Here is a 19,798-nt window from a genome sequence, read left to right as displayed (position 1 = left end):
TATATATATATATATATATATATGTATAACTGAATCACTTTGCTGTACAGCAGTAATCAACACAACACTGTAAATCAACTACAATAAAAAAATAAATTAAAAAAATAAATTATGGTATTTTATAAAAAGTATATATATATTTGCTTGTACATGCACAGAATATCTATGAAAGATTTCCAAGAAAATTAACACCAGTTCCTTCCCAGGTGAGGAACAGGTAGGATGAAGACAGGAATAGGAGGGAGATTTTTTGCTATATCTTTTAAATTCTTTTACAATTTGAACCACAGGAATGTAATTCCTGATTTTTTTTTAAAAATTAACTTTAAAAACCATCCATTCAGCAGAATCTCAGGCAGTAATTAAAAAGAGTGAGATCGAACTATACTTACAAAAATGGATCATTCTCCAAGATCTATTGTTATTTAAAACAGCATATTTCAGAACGTATGTATGTTGTAACTTTAACTTTGTAGGGAAAAAAGAGAATCATTCAATATGTGTATTTTTAGTACAAACACAGAGAAAGGTCTCTGTGTTGTTTGATGCAGTAGTCATGAGCCACATGTTGCTACATAAATTTAAATTAATTAAAAGTTAATGTTCAGTTCCTCGGTAGCACTAGCCACATTCAAGTGCTAACAGCCAGATGCGGCAGTGGCTGCCATATTGGATAGTGTAGATAGAGCATATTTCCCTCAGTGGGAAAGTTCTCCTGACAGAACTGGTCTCAATGAATCCAGTCCAGACTGTGAACTGGCAAATGGTACTGCAAGGATGTGAGAAGGGACTCTGTACTTTATAAATCTCTGTATCGTTTGGATTTCTTTTTAACAATTACTTTTATAATTTTACAAGAGTAGAGGATGGCTCACACCTGTAGCAGGTATGTATTGCTCATTAAAATCACATCCTGCATCTTTTCATGACCCCTGCCATTCCTACTCAGGAGCCAAGGGATGGCAGAGCACCGCTAGAGGAGTTACCCCAGTGAAGGGGGAAGAGAGATGCCCGTTGTCCTCAGTGAACACAAGCCCCTGTTGCCCCCTCAGGCAGCGGCTGACCGTGCTGCCAGTCTCACTCCCTTCTGGGCCTCTGCTATTCAGTCACAAGGGACAAAATCAGTTTGAGTGCCTGCCAGCAGGAGAAGCAAAAAAACTGAAGTATTTTTAGTTCTTGGAGTTCTGGAATTTGGCAAGGGCAAGGCGGGCACAAGACAGGGAGGCCCACCTCCAAGGGACCCTGAGGTCTCCTCCGAGATGGGACCTAGGCCGGTGGGGAGGGGAGACCGGTCTGAGGTGGGGACAGCCAGCCCAGAGTGGAATGGGAGCACACGGGGCGAAGCTCAAGAGGGCACCTGGGAGTAGAACTGGCAAGACCAATAGGTCTGATAACTGCTCTGCGGTTTCTTAAATTGGGGGATGACAGGATGAAGAGAAAGCTGGAGGGAAAAAGAGACGGGATGGAGTAGAAAGGTGAGCGGGAGGCAGGTGGGGACGAATGTTACAAAAATTTTCACCTCAAATAAAATGTGGATTTGAAATGTTAAACATCACTCTGGTTATCATCCATAAGACAGAGAGAAATGAAATTTCCTAAGATGGAAAATAAATAGATGAAATAAACTCTGAAAGCCTGAGTTACAGCTGCTTGGGGCACCTCACTTTTCCTCCACCTGAAGGAAGTTTATTCCTAGACTGGGGTCCAATTTTTTCTCAACAGCAACAATAGAAACAGCAAAAAGGACACACGCTTTAAATGTGGCTCGAGATTCTTCTTCCTTTCTCAATCTGGAATTTACTATAAACCTCATCCAGGCAGGTAGGTGGCTCAGGCTTCAACCTTGTTCCCTTTTTCTTCTTTCCAGAATGTTGATCCTGCCATACTGTTTTACACCTCGACACCTTTGCTTATATTGTTCCCTCTGTCTGGAATATTGCCCCTTCAGGCAGAGACTACTTAGATTCCACTCATCGTAGAAGATCTAGCTCCTCTGAGTCAGAACTGATGATATCCACTTCCTCCTGTGGTTTGTGTGAAGCTCAGCAGGGGATGTGTCCATCCCCTGCATGGGATTGTGAGCCCGTACAGGAACAGACAATGCCTGATCATCCCTGTGTCCCAGCTGACCCCGTGCCTGGTGCATGGAAACTGCTTAGTAAATGCTGATGTCCATCTATTCCTCCACTCTCACAATCACCACGCTATTCCCTTCATTCACATTATTAATATCTATGGAGCCAACCATATGCTGTGGGGGAAACAGACTGTGGTAGGTTGAGTAATGGTGCCTCAAAAATGTCCAGGTCCTTATTCCTGGCATCCGTAAACGTTGCCTCATATAGCTAAAGGGGATTTTGCAGATGTGATCAAAATAAGGATCTTGAGATGAGGAGATTATTTTGGGTTATCTCATGTAGTCACAAGGTCTTTATAAGAGAGAGGCAGGAGATCATACAGAAGTCCATGTGAGAATGGACCAGAGGGAGCAAAGATTCTTCCTGAGAGCCTCCAGAAGGGAACCAGCCCTATAGACACCTAACACACAGGTGAACAGAGAAAGGTCAGTCTTCAAGGAGCTCATTTCTTTCTACTCAAGGAAGGAGACAATTTAGGAAACCATGACAGTCGTTGGAGATGAGACGTAATAAAGGTCTAAACTTCACCATCCTGATCACCTTCTCAAGATACTCCTGTGTATAAGCTTCCTGCTTCAAATGGAGCACTGAGAAATGAACACAGACTCCCTATCTGATTCAACCTGTGAAGAGTGCAGTGTGGATCCCTTGATTCACAGCCTCTACAGCCTAAGATGCTGTTCATACAGCCTAATGAGCCAGATACACCTCATTCAGTCAACTGTCAAAATGCAATTGTGGAGCAAAGAAACAGGCACATGTGAAATGTCATACAGGCCAGCTAAAACCCTGGCTTTACACTGTTCCATCAATGACAGAAACAGACTCATTTTCCAGATTTATAACTCTCCTGAAATACAGATGGAAAGTAGAAGGTTGGATGGCGGTCACTATGATTATAGCCTTTTGCCAGAACCCATAACCCTCATTTTATTTCTTTCCAGTTTTGCTTTTAAATTGTTTTCTTTTTCTGATTACTACAGAAATGTAAAATTTAGAAAGTTTACCACATTCCCACCCCAGAAATATATATCAACAGATATGCATCTTAAAACCAGCATTTTTATGCATTCAACAAAAGAAAATAAATAATTATATGTATATAAGAGAATTAAAGAAAAAAAAGAAAGAAGGAAACCTCTAGGGATATATGGGAGACTTGGAATATTTGTTCTCATCTCCTCCTCAACTTCCTTGTCTGTCGCATTACTCAGGAACCACATTCTGAGTAATGAGGCTGAAACAGGATAAGATTTCTAATCACCAAGGAAATAAGAACCACAGTTAACACTTATGGAAGGTTAACTAAATTCCAGGCAGTGCACTAGTTTATTTAATCCTCATAATGACCCTGTGTGATAGGCACTATTATTCTCACAATCCTCACTTTATAGATGAGGAAACTGAGGCACAGATAGGTTTGGTAGCTTGTCCATGGTCACACAGTTAGCATGGGGGTAGAGCTGAGATTTGAACCAAGGCAGACTATCAGCATAAAAGCCACATACTAGCCACTTTGCCACAGGCACTGCTTCTCAGAGAGGTTAACTGATTTCGCTAAACTGCATCTATTAAGGCAGGATACCAAACTAACAGGCTTTATGAAGATTATGTTTTTAAATAAGGAGTGGAACAAAAGGGCTTTATGAAAAATTCAATGAATCAAGATACCACATTCCCATCATAATTTTTGTTTGTTTGTTTTTGTTTTTGTTTTTGTTTTGCGGTACGTGGGCCTCTCACGGCTGTGGCCTCTCCCGCTGCGGAGCGCAGGCTCCAGACGCGCAGGCTCAGCGGCCATGGCTCACGGGCCCAGCCACTCCGCGGCATGTGGGATCCCCCCGGACCGGGGCACGAACTCGTGTCCCCTGCATCGGCAGGCATACTCTTAACCACTGCGCCGCCAGGGACGCCCCTCCCATAATAATTTTAAAAGATTTTTTCCCCTCAATTTAAGTAGTAAAAATACATGTTCACTGTTGAAATTTTGGGCAATATAAAAACTGTAACGAAAAAAAAAATCATGTGGTTTCACTTAGCTGCTTCTTTTTACAAGCTAGTCAAAGTGAGATCAGTAGGCCATTGATACCACAATCGCCCAGAGCTCATCTTCAAAATGTAGATTCCTAGGCCCCATCTCAGACCTCCAAGAGCAGAATGTCTGAGGGACTGACCTCAGAATACTGACCTGCAATGGCACTTTACAGCTTGCAGCCCTAAAAACTGTAGAACTCATTCCGTGGGATCGTGTGTTCTCCACAGACCCAGATACTACGGGACCTATGCAAATGCCCATTTGAAACTTTTATTAGATGTCCATTTTGTTTCAAGGAGCCCCAAAGGGAACTTAAGGAGTATTTCTAATACTCCTTAGAGTGTACTAAAATTTAACCAATATTTCTCAAATTCCAAAATTAAATTTTAAATGAAATTAAATTTTAAAAGTAAACACTCCATTTTTAGTCATCCTGATGCCCAGTAAAGTTTGAGTATCATTGCCAGAGCCTTAAAAAGAGAGGTCCAGGGCTTCCCTGGTGGCGCAGTGGTTGAGAGTCCGCCTGCCGATGCAGGGGACACGGGTTCGTGCCCCGGTCTGGGAAGATCCCACATGCCGCGGAGCGGCTGGGCCCGTGAGCCATGGCCGCTGAGCCTGCGCGTCCGGAGCCGGTGCTCCGCAACGCGAGAGGCCACAACAGTGAGAGGCCCGCGTACCGCAAAAAAAAAAAAAAAAAAAAAAGAGAGGTCCAGAACTCTTGGACCCATAATTCAGAACTCATACTCTCCCCTCCCACCTGCCCCCAGAACAGCCTCCCCTCTTTCCTTTCTGAAACCAAGTTGACTTTAGGAGCAGTAAAAAAAAGGGGAACTGAGGAAACCAAGTCTCATTTGAGAGTCAGGCTTGGGTGAGGGAAAACAGGTTACTGGATGGATATATTTTCCTGACCTTCAGCTGCAGGCTCTGTGTCCAGGGTCCAACAGCTATAATGCAGCCCCTGAGAGCCCTCGAGTGGGGTTTGTGCCCTCAGCTCTGAGCCGAATTCGGAGCCCTGCATCCAGCTTTGCTTTTCCAGAAAGCAAAATGGCTTCTCTCCACTAACAGCAGGCCCATACTCTAGCTATTAGCCAAACAAAGGATTTTCCAAATATGGACCCAAGAAGCATGTGCACTTTGAAGGCCACAATGAAGCTTAAATAGCTAAAACATATTAAAAAGAAAGCCAACAACTGACGCCAAAAAGCGTGAGTCCTTAAAGAACAGAACAGCAAGACAAAAGCCAGAAAGAAGAACAAAAATATGCATTGTAGGGGAGGGGCAATAGGGAGGTGTAGATTTATATGGAAGAGTTGACATCATTGTTTCCCAATAATACTCAGCATGCAGGAAACAGATGGGAAAGCAGTGGTGGAAGGGGCTACTTATGGTAACAGGGCATGCTCTCTGTTTAGAATCCTGCCATTTGGAACCTAAATGTTTGACTTTGAAAAACTGGGGATGGGAACTCCATTGCCAGCAGTTTTATTAAAGTTGAACTAAATCCTGCTGAACTTATCACCTTGGCAATGCATGGTTAAATGGAGCTCTGCATATCAGACCCTGATTTACTGCCAGCATAACCGCAGCTGTTTGGGTCCAGAGGAGACAAAGCTAAGAAAGCGGAATTTAATGTCGGACAGACATGGTTTGACTTCTGGTTCTCCTAGTTCCTAGCTGGGTGATATTAGGCAAGTTGCTTAATCTCTCTGAGTTGGTTTTCATATATAAAATGGGGGAGGGGGAAGATCCCTGGTGGCCTAGTGGTTAGGATTCCGAGCTTTCACTGCCATGGTCCAGGTTCAATCCCTGGTTGGGGAACTGAGATCCCGCAAGCTGTGTGGTGCAGCCAAAAGTAAATAAAATTTAAAATAACAATAAAATAAAATGGGGGGAGCAAAAGAGAACTTTGCACATGCAGTGGGGAGAGATTGAGGCTGCACATTTAGATTTAATCAAGAAACATACTTAGGGTGGTCAGTTGACATCATTTTAAAAGTTTTACGTTTTAACAGAATCTCCTGCTCTTGGGCCGGGCACAGACACAGCCAGACCAACTGCCACACTTGTGATCAGCTACAGTGCCTTCTCCCGACAGTAGGCTCACTCTCCTGCCACTGAAGACAGCTTCAGTCACCCCAGCCAAGGGTGCAGCCAAAAGGGTTGCAGACTTGGAGGTCCCCTGCTCCAAGCCTGGCCATGACAAGTCACTCTCAACTACCTTTCCCACAGTTTAAGCATCTTCTCCCCAGGGCTCAGGAGGGTGTGACCAATTACAAGCATCAGGCAAAACCATGTGGTTTGCTGTCTGTAGAAACCAACCACTCTACCTCCCCGTATCTCTGTCATTCCTCATGGGTCAGATGATGTTTATTGTTTTATTGATTTATTCCCCCCTTACAAACAACCCACTCATAGTTCTCTTTCACTCGGTTGCCTTGAATGTTAGCATCTCCCGCTTGCACCTTCTGTAGAACCCTCATTTCATTCTTGGTACTCTTGGTTATTTTCCTGTCTTATGCAACCCACTAGGCTGAGAGCAACTTGAGAGCATCTTTGTAAACCCCAGAGTGTCCAGCATATTAGAGTCCCATTAAATATTTGTTGCATTGAATTGAAAGCCCCATACAAGATGGTTTCTGAATAAAAACATGAAAAGAGCCAGGGAAAGAAATATGCACGATTACACAAATTAGCTCAATTCATGAAGGCTATAGATTTATTCAGTTTGCCAGCCTCCTACTTTTTATGTCAGACTGTTTTCTGCTGTCTGTAACAGCAAGAGCTGGTATAAGTTGCTTTTGGGGAGGGTGACATTCACCCCTCTCCCTCTGGGGGTGGTGGCGAGGGGGGCCCCAGAGGCATACTGGGTCAGCATCAGGCCATGGGCATGGCACCAGGGCGTGGTATGCATCAGCCAAGCTTGAACTAGAACAAAGAGTGCCTGAGACTCGATCCCAGAAACTCAGTTGGTTCTGGGGCCCCGCCAAGAATGTGCTTCATACCAAGGAGTGACTGGTGAGGCACTAGGGGAAGGCAGCATTTCTAGGGCCCCCTGTGCAAAGCCTGGGTCCGTTTCTAACTGGGAGTACCTATGCGCCCTTGTGGGGAACCTTGAACAATCTTGGATTCCTGCTGTTCCAGCATATCAGCAATGTCCCAGGTCCTGAGCTTCCTAGAAGGGCTCTAACTCTGGCTTCCTGAGGAGGAAACAGGGTCGATCAATCATCTGCTGTGTGTTAGCCTCAGGGAAGCCAGCGAGCTACTCAATCTGCATGAGCTGCTCAAGGCCACCCGCCTTTAGGGCTCAGCGTCCACTTGCAAACACAAAGCCAGTGAGAAAACAGAATATCAGGTAGAATGAGGATCACACTGGGTGCCTCTGACTCTAAGGCAAGTGCTGTTCCAGGAGGGAAGGAGGATTGTGGCTGCAGTAGGCAGGGAGGGGCCTGGGAGGAAAAGGTAGGGGACTTGAAAGTTAGTAGGTGGGGTTAGAGTAGGTGTGTGTGAAAAGCTCCTGGCAGAGGGTGAAGTGCTATGCAAACGTTAGCTGTTATTATTATTACTACTCTCCATCTAGGCTGGGGGAAGAAAAACGCAAGGGAGAAAAGGCTACTTTTTGCAGGTTAGTTCTTTTTTTCTTTTGACAAAACTGTAACATAAATGTCAAATTATGAAATATGCTATTTTGGGAGACTGTGTTTGTGCCTAAGACAGGCATGGCTTGGGGAGTCACACTAGATCTGGATTTAAATCTTGCCTCTCTTATCTCTACAATCTTGGCAAGTGATTTAACCTCTTGGATCTCAGTTTTCTCCTCTGTAAAAAGGGTTAAAATGCCCAATTCTTACAGATTTCGAAAATATTACTTTGTACGTATAAAGTGACTGGAACCTAGTAAGCAATGAATGCAGACTGTAACTCTACAAATAAAAATAACAAGCAGGTGTAGTTTGGGGCTCAGCTTTCATTTCTGGGTCCCTTCTCTCCTTCCAAGACACCCCCCCTTCCTCCCCCTTCCTTTAGCAGCCTCATGTTCTCAGCTTTCTCTATCAAAAGCTGCTCTTAAAAAAATCGAGCACCAGTATCTGTCTCTTCTGAGTTGAAGTCAGCACGCTTTCTCAGGGGTCCCTTATTTTAAGGCTTACCTAAAATTGCATACTGGGGGGAAGATTAGCGGGGTGGTGGGGGGCTGTTATCTAGACACCTAAAGTTCCATCAGGCTGTGGCTCCACCTCAGTCAGGACTCGAGGACAGTCCTTTGAGGGAGGAACACCAAAACCTAGAAAACTGAAGGGTGACATTTGTGTTGGGGCATAGAGAGAAACAGAAAATCAGGTGGGAATGCACCTGTAGGCAAAAAGAAAATTAAATCTGAAGTGTGACAAGTGGGTAAATGCCACCTTGGCTTCAATACAGGGCAAGCAATGAGTGAAAAAGAAAACAAAATAGAAAACCGAAAGCGCTAGTAGCGCCATGTTCCTGGGCCTCAAGACTGGGATGAAGGAACCAGACCAAGGAAAGTGGAGACCTGAGACCCAGAAGGTGCGGGTCGGGGTGTGGGGGAGAGGGGGAGGTGCCCGGCAGCTCATACTGACTAGCCTGTTCTGGAGGAAATAAGCACTGGGTAGTCCCAACCAGAGGGTCTATCACTACTTTGTTCCAGAAATTTTTAGCTACAATATCTAATGGAAGAGGAGTTGGGGGGCACTTCTTATCCCCAGACTGAGTCCTGGACCTCTCAACCCTGTCCTCCTCTTCCACCCTCTGCCACGAAATCCCAGGAAACTTTCTGCAGGGAGGTGACCCCCAGGAACAATCAGTCCCTAGCAAGTGCTTCAGAACTGCCTTGGTCAGTCAGCTTCTGGAATTTAGAATGTGTTCTCCCCTCATCCCCACTCCCACAGGAAAAGGTTTCCAGGCTAGTCCACAGATGCCTAATGGATTAAGGGGGGAAATAAAAAGAATGTATCAAAAACTACAGCTCTAGGGCTTCCCTGGTTGTGCAGTGGTTGAGAGTCCACCTGCCGATGCAGGGGACACGGGTTCGTGCCCTGGTCCGGGAAGATCCCACATGCCGTGGAGCGGCTAGGCCTGTGAGCCATGGCCGCTGAGCCTGCGTGTCCAGAGCCTGTGCTCCACAATGGGAGAGGCCACAACAGTGAGAGGCTCGTGTATTGCAAGAAAAAAAAAAGCTTCCTAGATGATTCTGGAATGCAGGAAGAGTTGAGAACCACTGCTTATAGTGCAGGGGTTTACAGATCATTTTCTCCCTGGATAAGCAGACTTGACTATTCAGAATGTACCCTCTGAATGTTTGATAAGAACCTTATTCCTGAAGGTTTTTTTCTAGTTCTTAACAGGTTGAAAAGAAAAAATATATATGTATTTGAATTGAGGGATTACAAAAGGTTCATAACGAATAAACTCCCATTACAAAATATAATTTTAAGCTTGATGAGAGTAAGATGGCCCCAGCATTTCAAAGAACAAGGACAAGGCAATGGGAACTTTGAGGCGTAGCTATTCTACCTTTCTGAAGCTAAGTCATTCTCTCACTTTGTTTATTCACTTATTTAACAAACCAGTATAAGGCGCTGTGGAGGTACGGTGGGAGAGAAAGAAACAGACACTCCAGACTCAAGAAATTTACAGTCTAAGGGATGTGAACAAACTTTCAGAAACCAATGGCTCAATTAAGCTTTGAAGTTAGCTGTCATGACTGAAGGAGAAAATGCAAAAGCTTTTATCTTCAATTAAATAGACAAAAATTCCAAACATAAACAGGAGCAAAGTGTTAGCAAGGAAGGTGAATATTTTTCTGTTCAAGAGAAGATTTGAAGATTTAACATTGAGTGGATACCCAGGGCAGGGGTATTCTCTTTGGGTTAGTGGTCTCCTTCCCAGCGTCTTGCCTGGCACATCGTTATCACACCTTTCCTAGCTAATTCTTCATCCTTTGGGTCTCAGCTGCTTCTGGAAACCTTCCCTGATCCTCCCAAGTCAGGTGCCCCCTGCTGGGGGCTCCCATTAGGAGTTCTGGAAGCCTACAGCCTGGGGTAGAATCCTAACTTTGCCTGTTCCCAGCTGAGTGACCCTGGAGCAAGTTACTTACCCCCTCTGGGTCTCACTTTCCTCATTTATGAATTGAGGATAAGAGGACTGGTGTGAAGAGAAATGAGTTACTACGGGCAAAGCACTTAGCAGAGGGCAGGCGTAAGGTAAGCTCTAAATGTAGCTGTTGTTATCATAACACCCTGGACTTGCCCTAGCATAACCACATACTACCCACGACTGAATGCATGAGGGCTCCAATGAAGCGAGTAAATGATATGGTCAGATGGGTTAATTAAGCACCAAGAGGGACAGGAAACAGATTAGTTGTCCCACTGAATGGAGAGTTCACGGAGGGATTTCCCAGACCCTCTGGGGAGTGGACCATCAGTGTACAGTGGTGGGAGAGCAAAATGTCAACCTGAAACTAAAGGGCCCTCAGAAAGATCTGAGAAAGGTACCCAGCCACTCCCGGACCTGCAGGGAACTGAAAGAGAAGTCAGGTCCTGGAGGTGGAGTTTGTGCAGACAGAACAGCTGCCTCATGGGCTTGAGTTCAGAGGGGCATCCCCGAATCTGGGCTCCCACAGTGAAACAGGAAGAACTAAAAGAGGAGAATTAAGGCTTTTAAACCTGGAGCAAGCTGACTGATAGCATGACGCCAAACTGTAACTGACTCTGTATGGTCTGGATATGGCAAACAACCCACCCAGAGGATGGAAACAGCCATTCCACCTACCCATATCCCTCCCTCCTGCCCAGTCTCCAGACCTCTGCCAGGAGCCCCTTGACCACAGGCATAGCCTCGCCCTTCTTCCACCCCTACCACCCCCACTGGCAGCTGCCCAGATGCCTACCAGCCGCTGGAGGCCCAGGCCTTGGGACTGCTAAGGTAGCCTTCGGCCCTCTTGCCCCAGACCTGCCCTAGAGCCCAGTGGACCATCTGCTGGGGCAGAGGGAAACAAGTTGGAACTGGGAACACATTTTCCCGTAGATGATGCTGTAAGTGGTGGATAAGCTCCCCAATGCCATTAGAGCTGTAGTTTTTTGGTTTTTTTTTTGTTTTTTTTGTTTTTTTTGCGGTCCTCGGGCCTCTCACTGTTGTGGCCCCTCCCGTTGCGGAGCACAGGCTCCGGACACGCAGGCTCAGCCATGGCTCACGGGCCCAGCCACTCCGCGGCATGTGGGATCTTCCCGGACCGGGGCACGAACCCGTGTCCCCTGCATCGGCAGGTGGACTCTCAACCACTGCGCCACCAGGGAAGTCCTCTAGGAAGCTTTTAAAACATACCCATGTCTGGGCACCAAGAGATTCTTATTTAATTGTTCTGAGAGGGGGCCTGGACATCAACTTTTTTCATGCTCCCCAAGTGATTCTATTGTGCTACCATCATGGCAAACCACTGCATGGACAATTGTCCCTTTTTACCAGGGAGTGAGTTAAATGGCAGAGATTGTTGGGAAGGGTGAGGAAGTCCTCAGTCCTTAGAGTGGGACCAGCACGGAGGCAGAAGATAGCTTTCCTGGAATGCTGTCTTACTGGTCCCTTGACTCCTGGCCCCAGCATTTTCAAGCACTGTGGGAAGACCCAGAGCACTTGATTCAGAGGGGAGAGGTAGGAAATGCTCATGGATGCACTCTGGCCTCACAGGGCTTCATCCACAGCCTCCCAACTGCAGGTGACACAATGATGTGGTTTTCATCACATAGCTGCAAGCAAGGGTCTTCGTATTCAGTGGTCAAAAAGAAGGAAAAGAAAGCTATACTATTTTCAGCATCAGCAGTGAGGAAGTGATGATCTTCTCCCTCTATTCCAGACAGGAAGAGAAAGTTCTCTGGTTCCCAGGGGAGAGCTAGGGGCTGGGGCAGCAGCCACCGTGCTGGAGGGGAAGAGAAAGAAACACTGGCCAAGTTGACCAGGAGCAACTTCATGCCATTCTTGGGTGATCTCACCAGCCTGGCGAAAAGTGGCCAAAGAAGCAAAAGGGGGAAATTGGCCATTCGTATCAATCCTATGTGCAGCTTGGGATGACCAACAGAGAGCCTGAACATGGCATCTGTGTGGCTGCCTGAAGAAACTGTATACACGATTTGTGTGTGTGTGTGTGTGTGTGTGTGTTTCTAAGGAAAGGTTTCTGCTTTTCATCAGCTTCCTAAAGATTAAGGACAACACTGGCCCCGAGCAATGTCTGCTCTAAGTTAAACACCTATTTGTCACCCTGCCTCATTAGATTTGTCCAGTTGAAGGTAGCAGGACTGGGTTACAGCAATTGGCAGAAGTGGATGACATTTTTCCTCTGTGCTCAGTCCAGCGGTATAAATTCCTCATGTTCAGGTGGTCTGAGCACAGCTAATTGTCACCAGCTTTGCCTTGTACCCCAGCTCAGGGATTTCCCTCCCTCTCCAAACACATGGGTTCTCTTGGATTCCCCACATCTCTGTTCTTTCCTTCTGCCCTTGTGTTCCCAGACCTGAATCCACTTTTCTGCCTCATTCTATCCTTGACCTCCAAAGTTGAGTAACTGTGATGTCAGTCTTGTGAGGCCCTCCCCAGCCTTCTAGATCCTAGTTACCATGCTGACTTGTCACCCTCAGGATTCTGGGCTGAACTTCCAAGGTGGTGAGCAAAGGGGCATTGCCCAGGTCAGCTTTTCCTCCCTGGGGGCAGAGTCCAGGCCTTGTCTATTAACCAATACATGTTTCAGAAAGTCCATGAGGAGGACACATTGTTCTAGAGAAAACATTAGCACTGACTCTATTTATTGATGCTACACTAAAAGAAAAACAAGAGACAACTGCTTAACTAGTTTTAGATGTGGGAAAAAAGAAATCCTAATTATTCTCATTTATATAAGCTGCTTACTATGCCTGCCTAATTCCTACGTGGCACAGTAATGATGTATGGATCATTAAGTGGGTCAATTTCCTTCTGTTTCAAAGGAACTTTATTCAGGTATGACAGTCTTGAAAGTTCGCTGATCCTGGGGCAGGGCTGTCTGCTTTCAATTAACGAGAAAAAAAATCATTAGAGGAGAATGTTGGCCTAGACAAGGATGCCAGGGAGGGGAGAGGAGGCTAGTGGGCCAGAGCCCTCTGCGTCCTTCATGATCGACTGTATGACCTTAGGCCGGTCACTTTACCTCTCCGGGCTTCCCTCCCTTCTCCCCAGGGCAGGAAGAGCACGGGGTACTGGTTTCAATTTTTTTTTCTTTAAGAGTAGCCCCTTTTCTTTTTTTTTCCTGAACGAACATATATATACCCAAATATACCCAAATATATACCCAAATATACCCAAAATATAAATCAGGTGAAAGAGGAACTGTTTAAAGCTGCCTTTGAGGAGTCTTCACAGAACCCTAGGATTCCTTGCTCATCCTAGGATCTGTGACATTGTAAGAATGAGTCAGGACTGATAAGCACCTCCATGAAACTCTCAGCTTTGGAGTGAGGGCCCAGAAGAGCACCCACGTGGTGAAAGGTGGTAGCATTCGTAAGTGAACATGGACATGAACCTGAAGGCCCCCTGCAAAAACAGGTGGAGGAAAACATTTCATTCTGAACTTCTGAGGGTAGTGATTAAGATGCATAGTTGGAGTTCTCTCACACTCAAAAAAACTCAACCCAAGGATGTTACTTCAAATCTACCTCTCCAGATTGTTGGAGAGGATTACATGAATTGACTCAGTTGCGTCCCAGTTTCAAAAGAGGCAGTTTTGAAACCTGTGGTCCCCCAAGCTGTAAAATACTAAGCCATCTGTCCTAATGACATGGCAGCCCCTGAACTCAAGGACACCACAGGAATATCACACCACTGCAAATTACTAGGTGGTGCTAAGTCCTTAAAAAAATGAAATAGAAACAAAAGCACTGCTCTGTTTTTGAGATGCACATTTGATATGAGCTAATCTAATAGTTTTTGAGATTATTTTCCTGGAGGCAGAGTTATTCTGCAGTTAGCCCTTCAGTTTCCCCCCTTTGTTGTATCTATCTATGTATAAACACAAGGCCCATATAGTGGACTTTTTTCTCCCTCACTGAAATTTCTGAAGACAAGGCCTTTTTGTCACGGGTAAGTGCAGGGCCAGTCAACCTTAACAAAAGCAGTCATTTAATGCTCAATTTCCTCAACTTTCCTTTGATTAAAAACTTCTCACTTCAAATGATGTTACTGTATTCTACATTGTTTTCTTTCACCCTTCCCCCACAACAAACGTTTAATAAGTTGTCTCTACGCTGGAGGGTTCCCTTTTTTTCCCCTCCCAATCCGACCTTGAAAACAGAGAGGCTCTCCTTTTCATGTACATACCCTAAACTATTTTAAAATCAAGGCTCTCTGACCTTTTTACAACACTCGTCTTGTCAGACACACCAAACGCTAATCTGAAAACCAAGGGGAGGTAGAGGGTCTGAGGGGTTGGGAAGGGGAGGGAGGGAGCTACTATATATTTGGCATCAGTTCAGAAATTCAGAAAATGTTTGTGCAACCACTCCCCCGGCCAGGATCCACCGCACCCCCGCCTTCCAGCACATTAATAAAAAAAGATGTGAGCGGATGAAATCGGAGAGCCCGGGAGGGACACCTAAGGCGGTCATAATTACATACCCAGAGAATCCCACTGAACACCACACCACAGATCGAGCCCTCCTCCCTCCCCATCGACATCCAAAGTTTGGGAACAGGACCTCTCAAGCCCCCCCACCGCCAAGCCCCAGAGGTGGCCGGTTAAACGTGTAGCAGCACCGCCCATTAATGGCTTGGGTGACACAAACGGAAGGGCTGACACAACCTCTGCACGTTGGGGTGGCAGCGTCACGCACCTTAAGAATCATGTATGTTCAAAAAAAAAAAAAAAAGCACAGTGAGCGCTCAGGCCTGGAATACATTAACTTGGGAATTGAAGGCAACACGCCCTGCGAGAGTCCCTCTCTCTCTCTCTCTCAAACAAAAAGAAGCGGGGTGGGGCGTGGGGGGGGGAGGGGGGCGAAGGCACTTTACCATCCTGTCCTGAGCTTTCCAGATACTCCGTCAGGTCACAGCCAAAGGCGCTGGCGGCTCCCTTTCGTTTCAGCTTCTGCTTGGCACCCTTGTTCTTCATGAGTTAGTCCCAAAGAGGTTGCCCCTCCGTCTCCCCCTCCCCGCTGCTTGGCACCGCGCCTGCGATGGTCTCCGGGGGAGGTTAGATCAGTGGTTGCGGCGCGGCGCTGGGGGGCCGCATGGGCGTGGGGAAGAGCCTGGGCCCGGGGCAGCGCGCATGGAGCCCGCGGGGCGCGGAGCCCGGCGCGGGCGCGGAGCCTGAAATCCACGGCGCTCTCCTCCAGGGCCGCGGTGCCGCAGGCCGTGTGGAGCTGGCAGCGGCAGGCCGGCGCGCTGGGAGTGTCACTTCCTCACTTGGAGTCCCAGGGACTTTCACGGGTTCCCGCGGTGTCTTCGGGTGTTCTCCTCCGCTTCGGAGGGAGGGCGAGCTCTCCGGTCCGTTTTCTAGAAGCCCGGGAGTGGCCGAGAGCGCGGGGAAGCCGGCGGCGGCCAGGGGCGCGGAGACAGCCCGGGGGCTGCCGTAGGTCCTCTGCCCGGCGCGCGCTGTCCTGCCTTCAGAAGGCTTTGGTAGAACGAAAAACAAGCATCCTGTCTCTCTCGCCCGCCCTCACGCCTTCCTTTTTTTCCTGTCTTACAAATCCTAGGATCATCCAGCTCAGGAAATGCTGGAAGGAAGTTAGCTAGGGAGGGGGGTGGAGGGTGGAAATTTTTGGCAGCTCCGTGCTGGTGTGTGTATGGAGCCGGAGGAAGTAGGTGGGTGGGTTGAGGAGGACGGGGTGGGGGAGAGAACGCGCTCTTCGGAGAGCTGTTCTGCGACTCTGGAGATAACTGGGCAGCTCGGGAGGAAATCGCCGCTCTCCTAGGAGCACCCGCAGCCCGAGCCGCCCGCTTCCTGCCCCACCGACGGCTCTTTGAAGACAGCAGGAGGAGGCGCGCTGGCTTTCTGGATGGAGGGGGCTAGGTGGGACTGAAAAAAAGTGGCCTGCCTTGTTTTTATCGTCATTGTCATCATCTCTTTCACACTTTCTATTTCGGTGCCTGTCTGCTCCTACACAGACACTTAAAGAGTAATGACAGAAACAAAGACAGGGATTCCAGCGGAGAAACCTGACGGGGAGCGGTTTTCAGCCGGCCACTCCCAACCTTCCATCCTCCCTTCCGGCGCCCAGGTACCCCCAACCCAGCCAAGTCCGCTCCCAAGCTGAGGGAGGGATGGAGGCTGCCGCTTTGTAACCACTGCTCAGGAAATCAGATTTCTGGTTAGAGATTCAAGCGCGCGCGCGCGCGCACACACACACACACACACACACACACACAAACGCACACACAGACGTTATTGCAAAGTTTGCTAAATGGAAGTGATCTGGGGGGGAAGTCTCAGATTTAAGGTGACTCTGATATTCTGACCTACAGTGGAGAAAGCAGTCTCCCAGGTTATTTCATAATTTATCTCAAGTGTTCAGGAGGGCATGTTTTTTCTTCTCCAGTTAATTTGACTTCTGTGTACTCAGCACACAATAAGCACTCAAGTTCTTGTTATTTAACCATTTTAGGATTAGATTAAACTTCCTGGGTAGATTCAAATCCATGTATAGGCTTGAAGGGTAGGGACATTCATACAGCTCAGAAGGCTGGAAAAAGCTTTAGGTATAGTATTTTAGTAACTGAATCCCTTTACAGTCTCTCATTTCCCTATGTATCACCAAGACAGTTTATGAACTTTGACCCTTGACCTTCTCTCTTTGTCAGAGCTTACAAGTGATAGCGTGCCTGCCAAATCTGGCTCACAGATGTGTTTGGTTTAGTACATGCCATGCTTTAAAATTTTTTAAAATTAATTGCCAACATTAAAGAGTTAACATTTTTCACATAAGAGATCTGGATTTCTGGCTTCTCTTGCAAAAATGGAAGATCTGGTCACACCGAAAGGGCATTTCCTTACGGCAAGGACCGCTGATGCCAAGTTGTAGCAGCCCGCATGGCGGCACCACCTTCTTTAGAGAGTGAGCCCTCCAGTTTCGAAGCCCCCAGTGCCCGTCTTCCCCACTGGAGTTTGCGGCCCAAGCTCTGTGTATGGTCTCTCCTTCCTTCTATTTTCCATCGGTCTCTCTGTGACACCAACATTGCCCCAGTCATCTTGGCAAGACATCTTCAAGTAACCACTGACTCATTTCTCTCCGCCGCCACCTCCAGTCTAGTCCCGCCCAGACAGATGAGTCCTTCAAAATGCCTCTCCTCTGGGCTTCTTCCGTCCAGTCCCATTCAGTGAGGACCATTCACTACTAAATTATTAGAATAACTCCTAGTGGGGTTTGCTGAGTCCGGTCTCTTCCCATTTCATGCTGTGCACTAAAGGCCTGTTGAGTCTTCCTGAAGTATTGCTGTTGTTGTTTGCCTGCTTTGCTCAGAACCTGTCAATGACTCCCTGTTTCCTACTCCCACGACAGCAATTTCTAAGCATCTTGTAAGCTACTTGGAGAATATTTGGTAGGGTGTTTAGTATAATGACTTGTTCCTTTATTTATAGAGAAGCATCTCCACATGAGACTATAATTATTACTATTACTATTTATTTAGGAGTTTACTGTACCAAAGACTTTCATATTTGACCTACAGTGCATTTCATCATTTTGGTAGCAAAGGAGAGAGGCTAAAGGGTTGCTCTTTTCCTGGGTCCAGGCCCCTAAGCACAAATTATGGATAAGTTGTCAAGCCCTGTGAATTACCTTTCTAAAGCTTTAAAAACATTCTTTTAACTTTTTATGTTGAAGTAATTTCAGCTTGTAAAAATCTTTACAAGAAAATAGTCAAAGAATTCCCATATACCCTTCATCGAGCTTTCCCAAATATTAATGTCTTATATAACCAGAGTACAATTATCAAAGTTAGGAAATCTATATTGATACAATAATATTAACTAATCAGCAGACCTTATTCAAGTATTAATTAACTTTAATTATATAAAATTTTTATTAAATATGGTCTTTCTGACAATAAAGTTCACCAGTTAAATAAACAGTAATTTACAAGTAATTCTCAAAACACTTCACTTTATAACATTAGCTATGTACGAGATCCCCTTAAGCACCATCAAACCCAGCAGGTGTAGGTTGTCACAAAACAGGGCTGCCTAGATGAACCATGAAGCTAATGACTGACTCAAAGTTTCTTCTATGCTTTACTGAGAATTCCCCAAAGAGACCTCACAATCACAGAATTTTCATTCTGGAAGAACAGCCTGAGACCTCTCAGCCCCTGCTTCGTGATAAGGTGGTTTCCGGTTTTTTAGGGTTCAGGGTTGAGGTAATACTGAACAATGGACAAGGTGTCCATTACGTCTGGACCGACTGAACAAACTTTATTTGAAATGTGTACATGGTGGTTCTTTGTCTCTACATGATAGCTCTCAACTATCTACACCTTACAGTGGGAAGGACTCACAATTTATCAAGCTGGATAATGAAGCTACACGGTGACAGCCTGACCCAGGGAGCTGGAAGGTCGCCCTCTCCCGGTTTGCTCCCTGCCCCCTCTCATTGTTGAGTAAGCCCTGTGATAAATGCCGAGTTTAAATCTAGCCCTTGTTCTGGACACTCTCCTTCTATTTTTCTTTCTCTTCCCATTTTTCTTTTTCTCTTTGCTTACTCTAAGATGTGTACCTTTCTCTGGGTCTGTGGAAGGAAGTCAGATTTGGGTTCCAATGGGTTTTTTTCGCAGGGCTGAGGATTTCCCAGGAAGCAGGTTAAATGGAAATAGTGTAGGAATGTTAACAGGAGGACTAATTAAGCTATTTGGTGATAATATAAATTATGCCTGTAGCAGATTATCATGGTGCAAAAAGCACTTAGCTCACGTGGATATACAGGACCTTGTTATTTATCCATGCTTTATGTAATAGTTTGCATTTGCTAACTCCAACTCCCAATCCATCCCTCCCTCACCCCCACTCAGTACTGGGAGATTTTAAAGTCACCTGTGATTTAGCCTTTTCTTTTACCCAATGGGCCCATAAAGCTAGAGTAGAAATCAGCAGTTTTAGAGTTCTCCCTCCTCTCCTCGTGCCCAGCCAATTAAGTATTCATATAACTCCTTGTTCATGGACTGTGGTTAATATGCTCTGAATTCTTTGTTCTGGGGTACATCCTTCTGCTACGTACATTTTCTCTCCCCCTTTCTTCTCCCCCTTTCCAGTTTAAAGATGCTAGTGTTGGGACTTCCCTGGTGGCGCAGTAGTGAAGAATCCACTTGCCAATGCAGGGTACACGGGTTCGAGCCCTGATCCGGGAAGATCCCTCATGCCGCAGAGCAACTAAGCCCATGTGCCACGACTACTGAACCTACGTGCCACAACTACTGAAGCCCACGCACCTAGAGCCCATGCTCTGCAACAAGAGAAGTCACCGCAATGAGAAGCCCGCACACCACAACGAAGAGTAGCCCCCACTCGCCACAACTAGAGAAAGCCCGCATGCAGCAACAAAGACCCAAAGCAGCCAAAATTAAAAATAAAAACAAACAAAACAATAGTTCTCTGTTTAAA

General features: G+C 46.3%; 1 protein-coding gene and 1 long non-coding RNA gene across 2 annotated transcripts in view; one reads left to right on the top strand and one right to left on the bottom strand.

Annotated features, from left to right (window-relative positions):
* Positions 1-15,910, bottom strand: part of ARHGAP31 (Rho GTPase activating protein 31) — a 112,552-nt gene extending 96,642 nt beyond the window's left edge. Inside the window, exon 1 of the mRNA XM_081234667.1 lies at positions 15,220-15,910. Within this exon, the coding sequence (XP_081090793.1) occupies positions 15,220-15,319 (100 nt within the window). The 5' untranslated portion in view covers positions 15,320-15,910. The remainder of the gene's footprint in view (positions 1-15,219) is intronic.
* A 283-nt stretch (positions 15,911-16,193) lies between these two features.
* On the top strand, positions 16,194-19,485 carry LOC308617464. The gene is made up of 3 exons (XR_014015881.1): positions 16,194-16,427; positions 18,686-18,801; positions 19,450-19,485. It is a non-coding gene; the product is annotated as an uncharacterized lncRNA (long non-coding RNA).
* Positions 19,486-19,798: the final 313 nt, after the last annotated feature.

Source organism: Mesoplodon bidens (genome assembly GCF_964165515.1).
Source record: "Mesoplodon bidens genome assembly, chromosome: 5".
Classification (NCBI taxonomy): Eukaryota; Metazoa; Chordata; class Mammalia; order Artiodactyla; family Ziphiidae; genus Mesoplodon; species Mesoplodon bidens.
The sequence above is the reverse complement of the archived record's forward strand: the minus strand, read 5'-3'. Positions and strand labels throughout refer to the sequence as shown.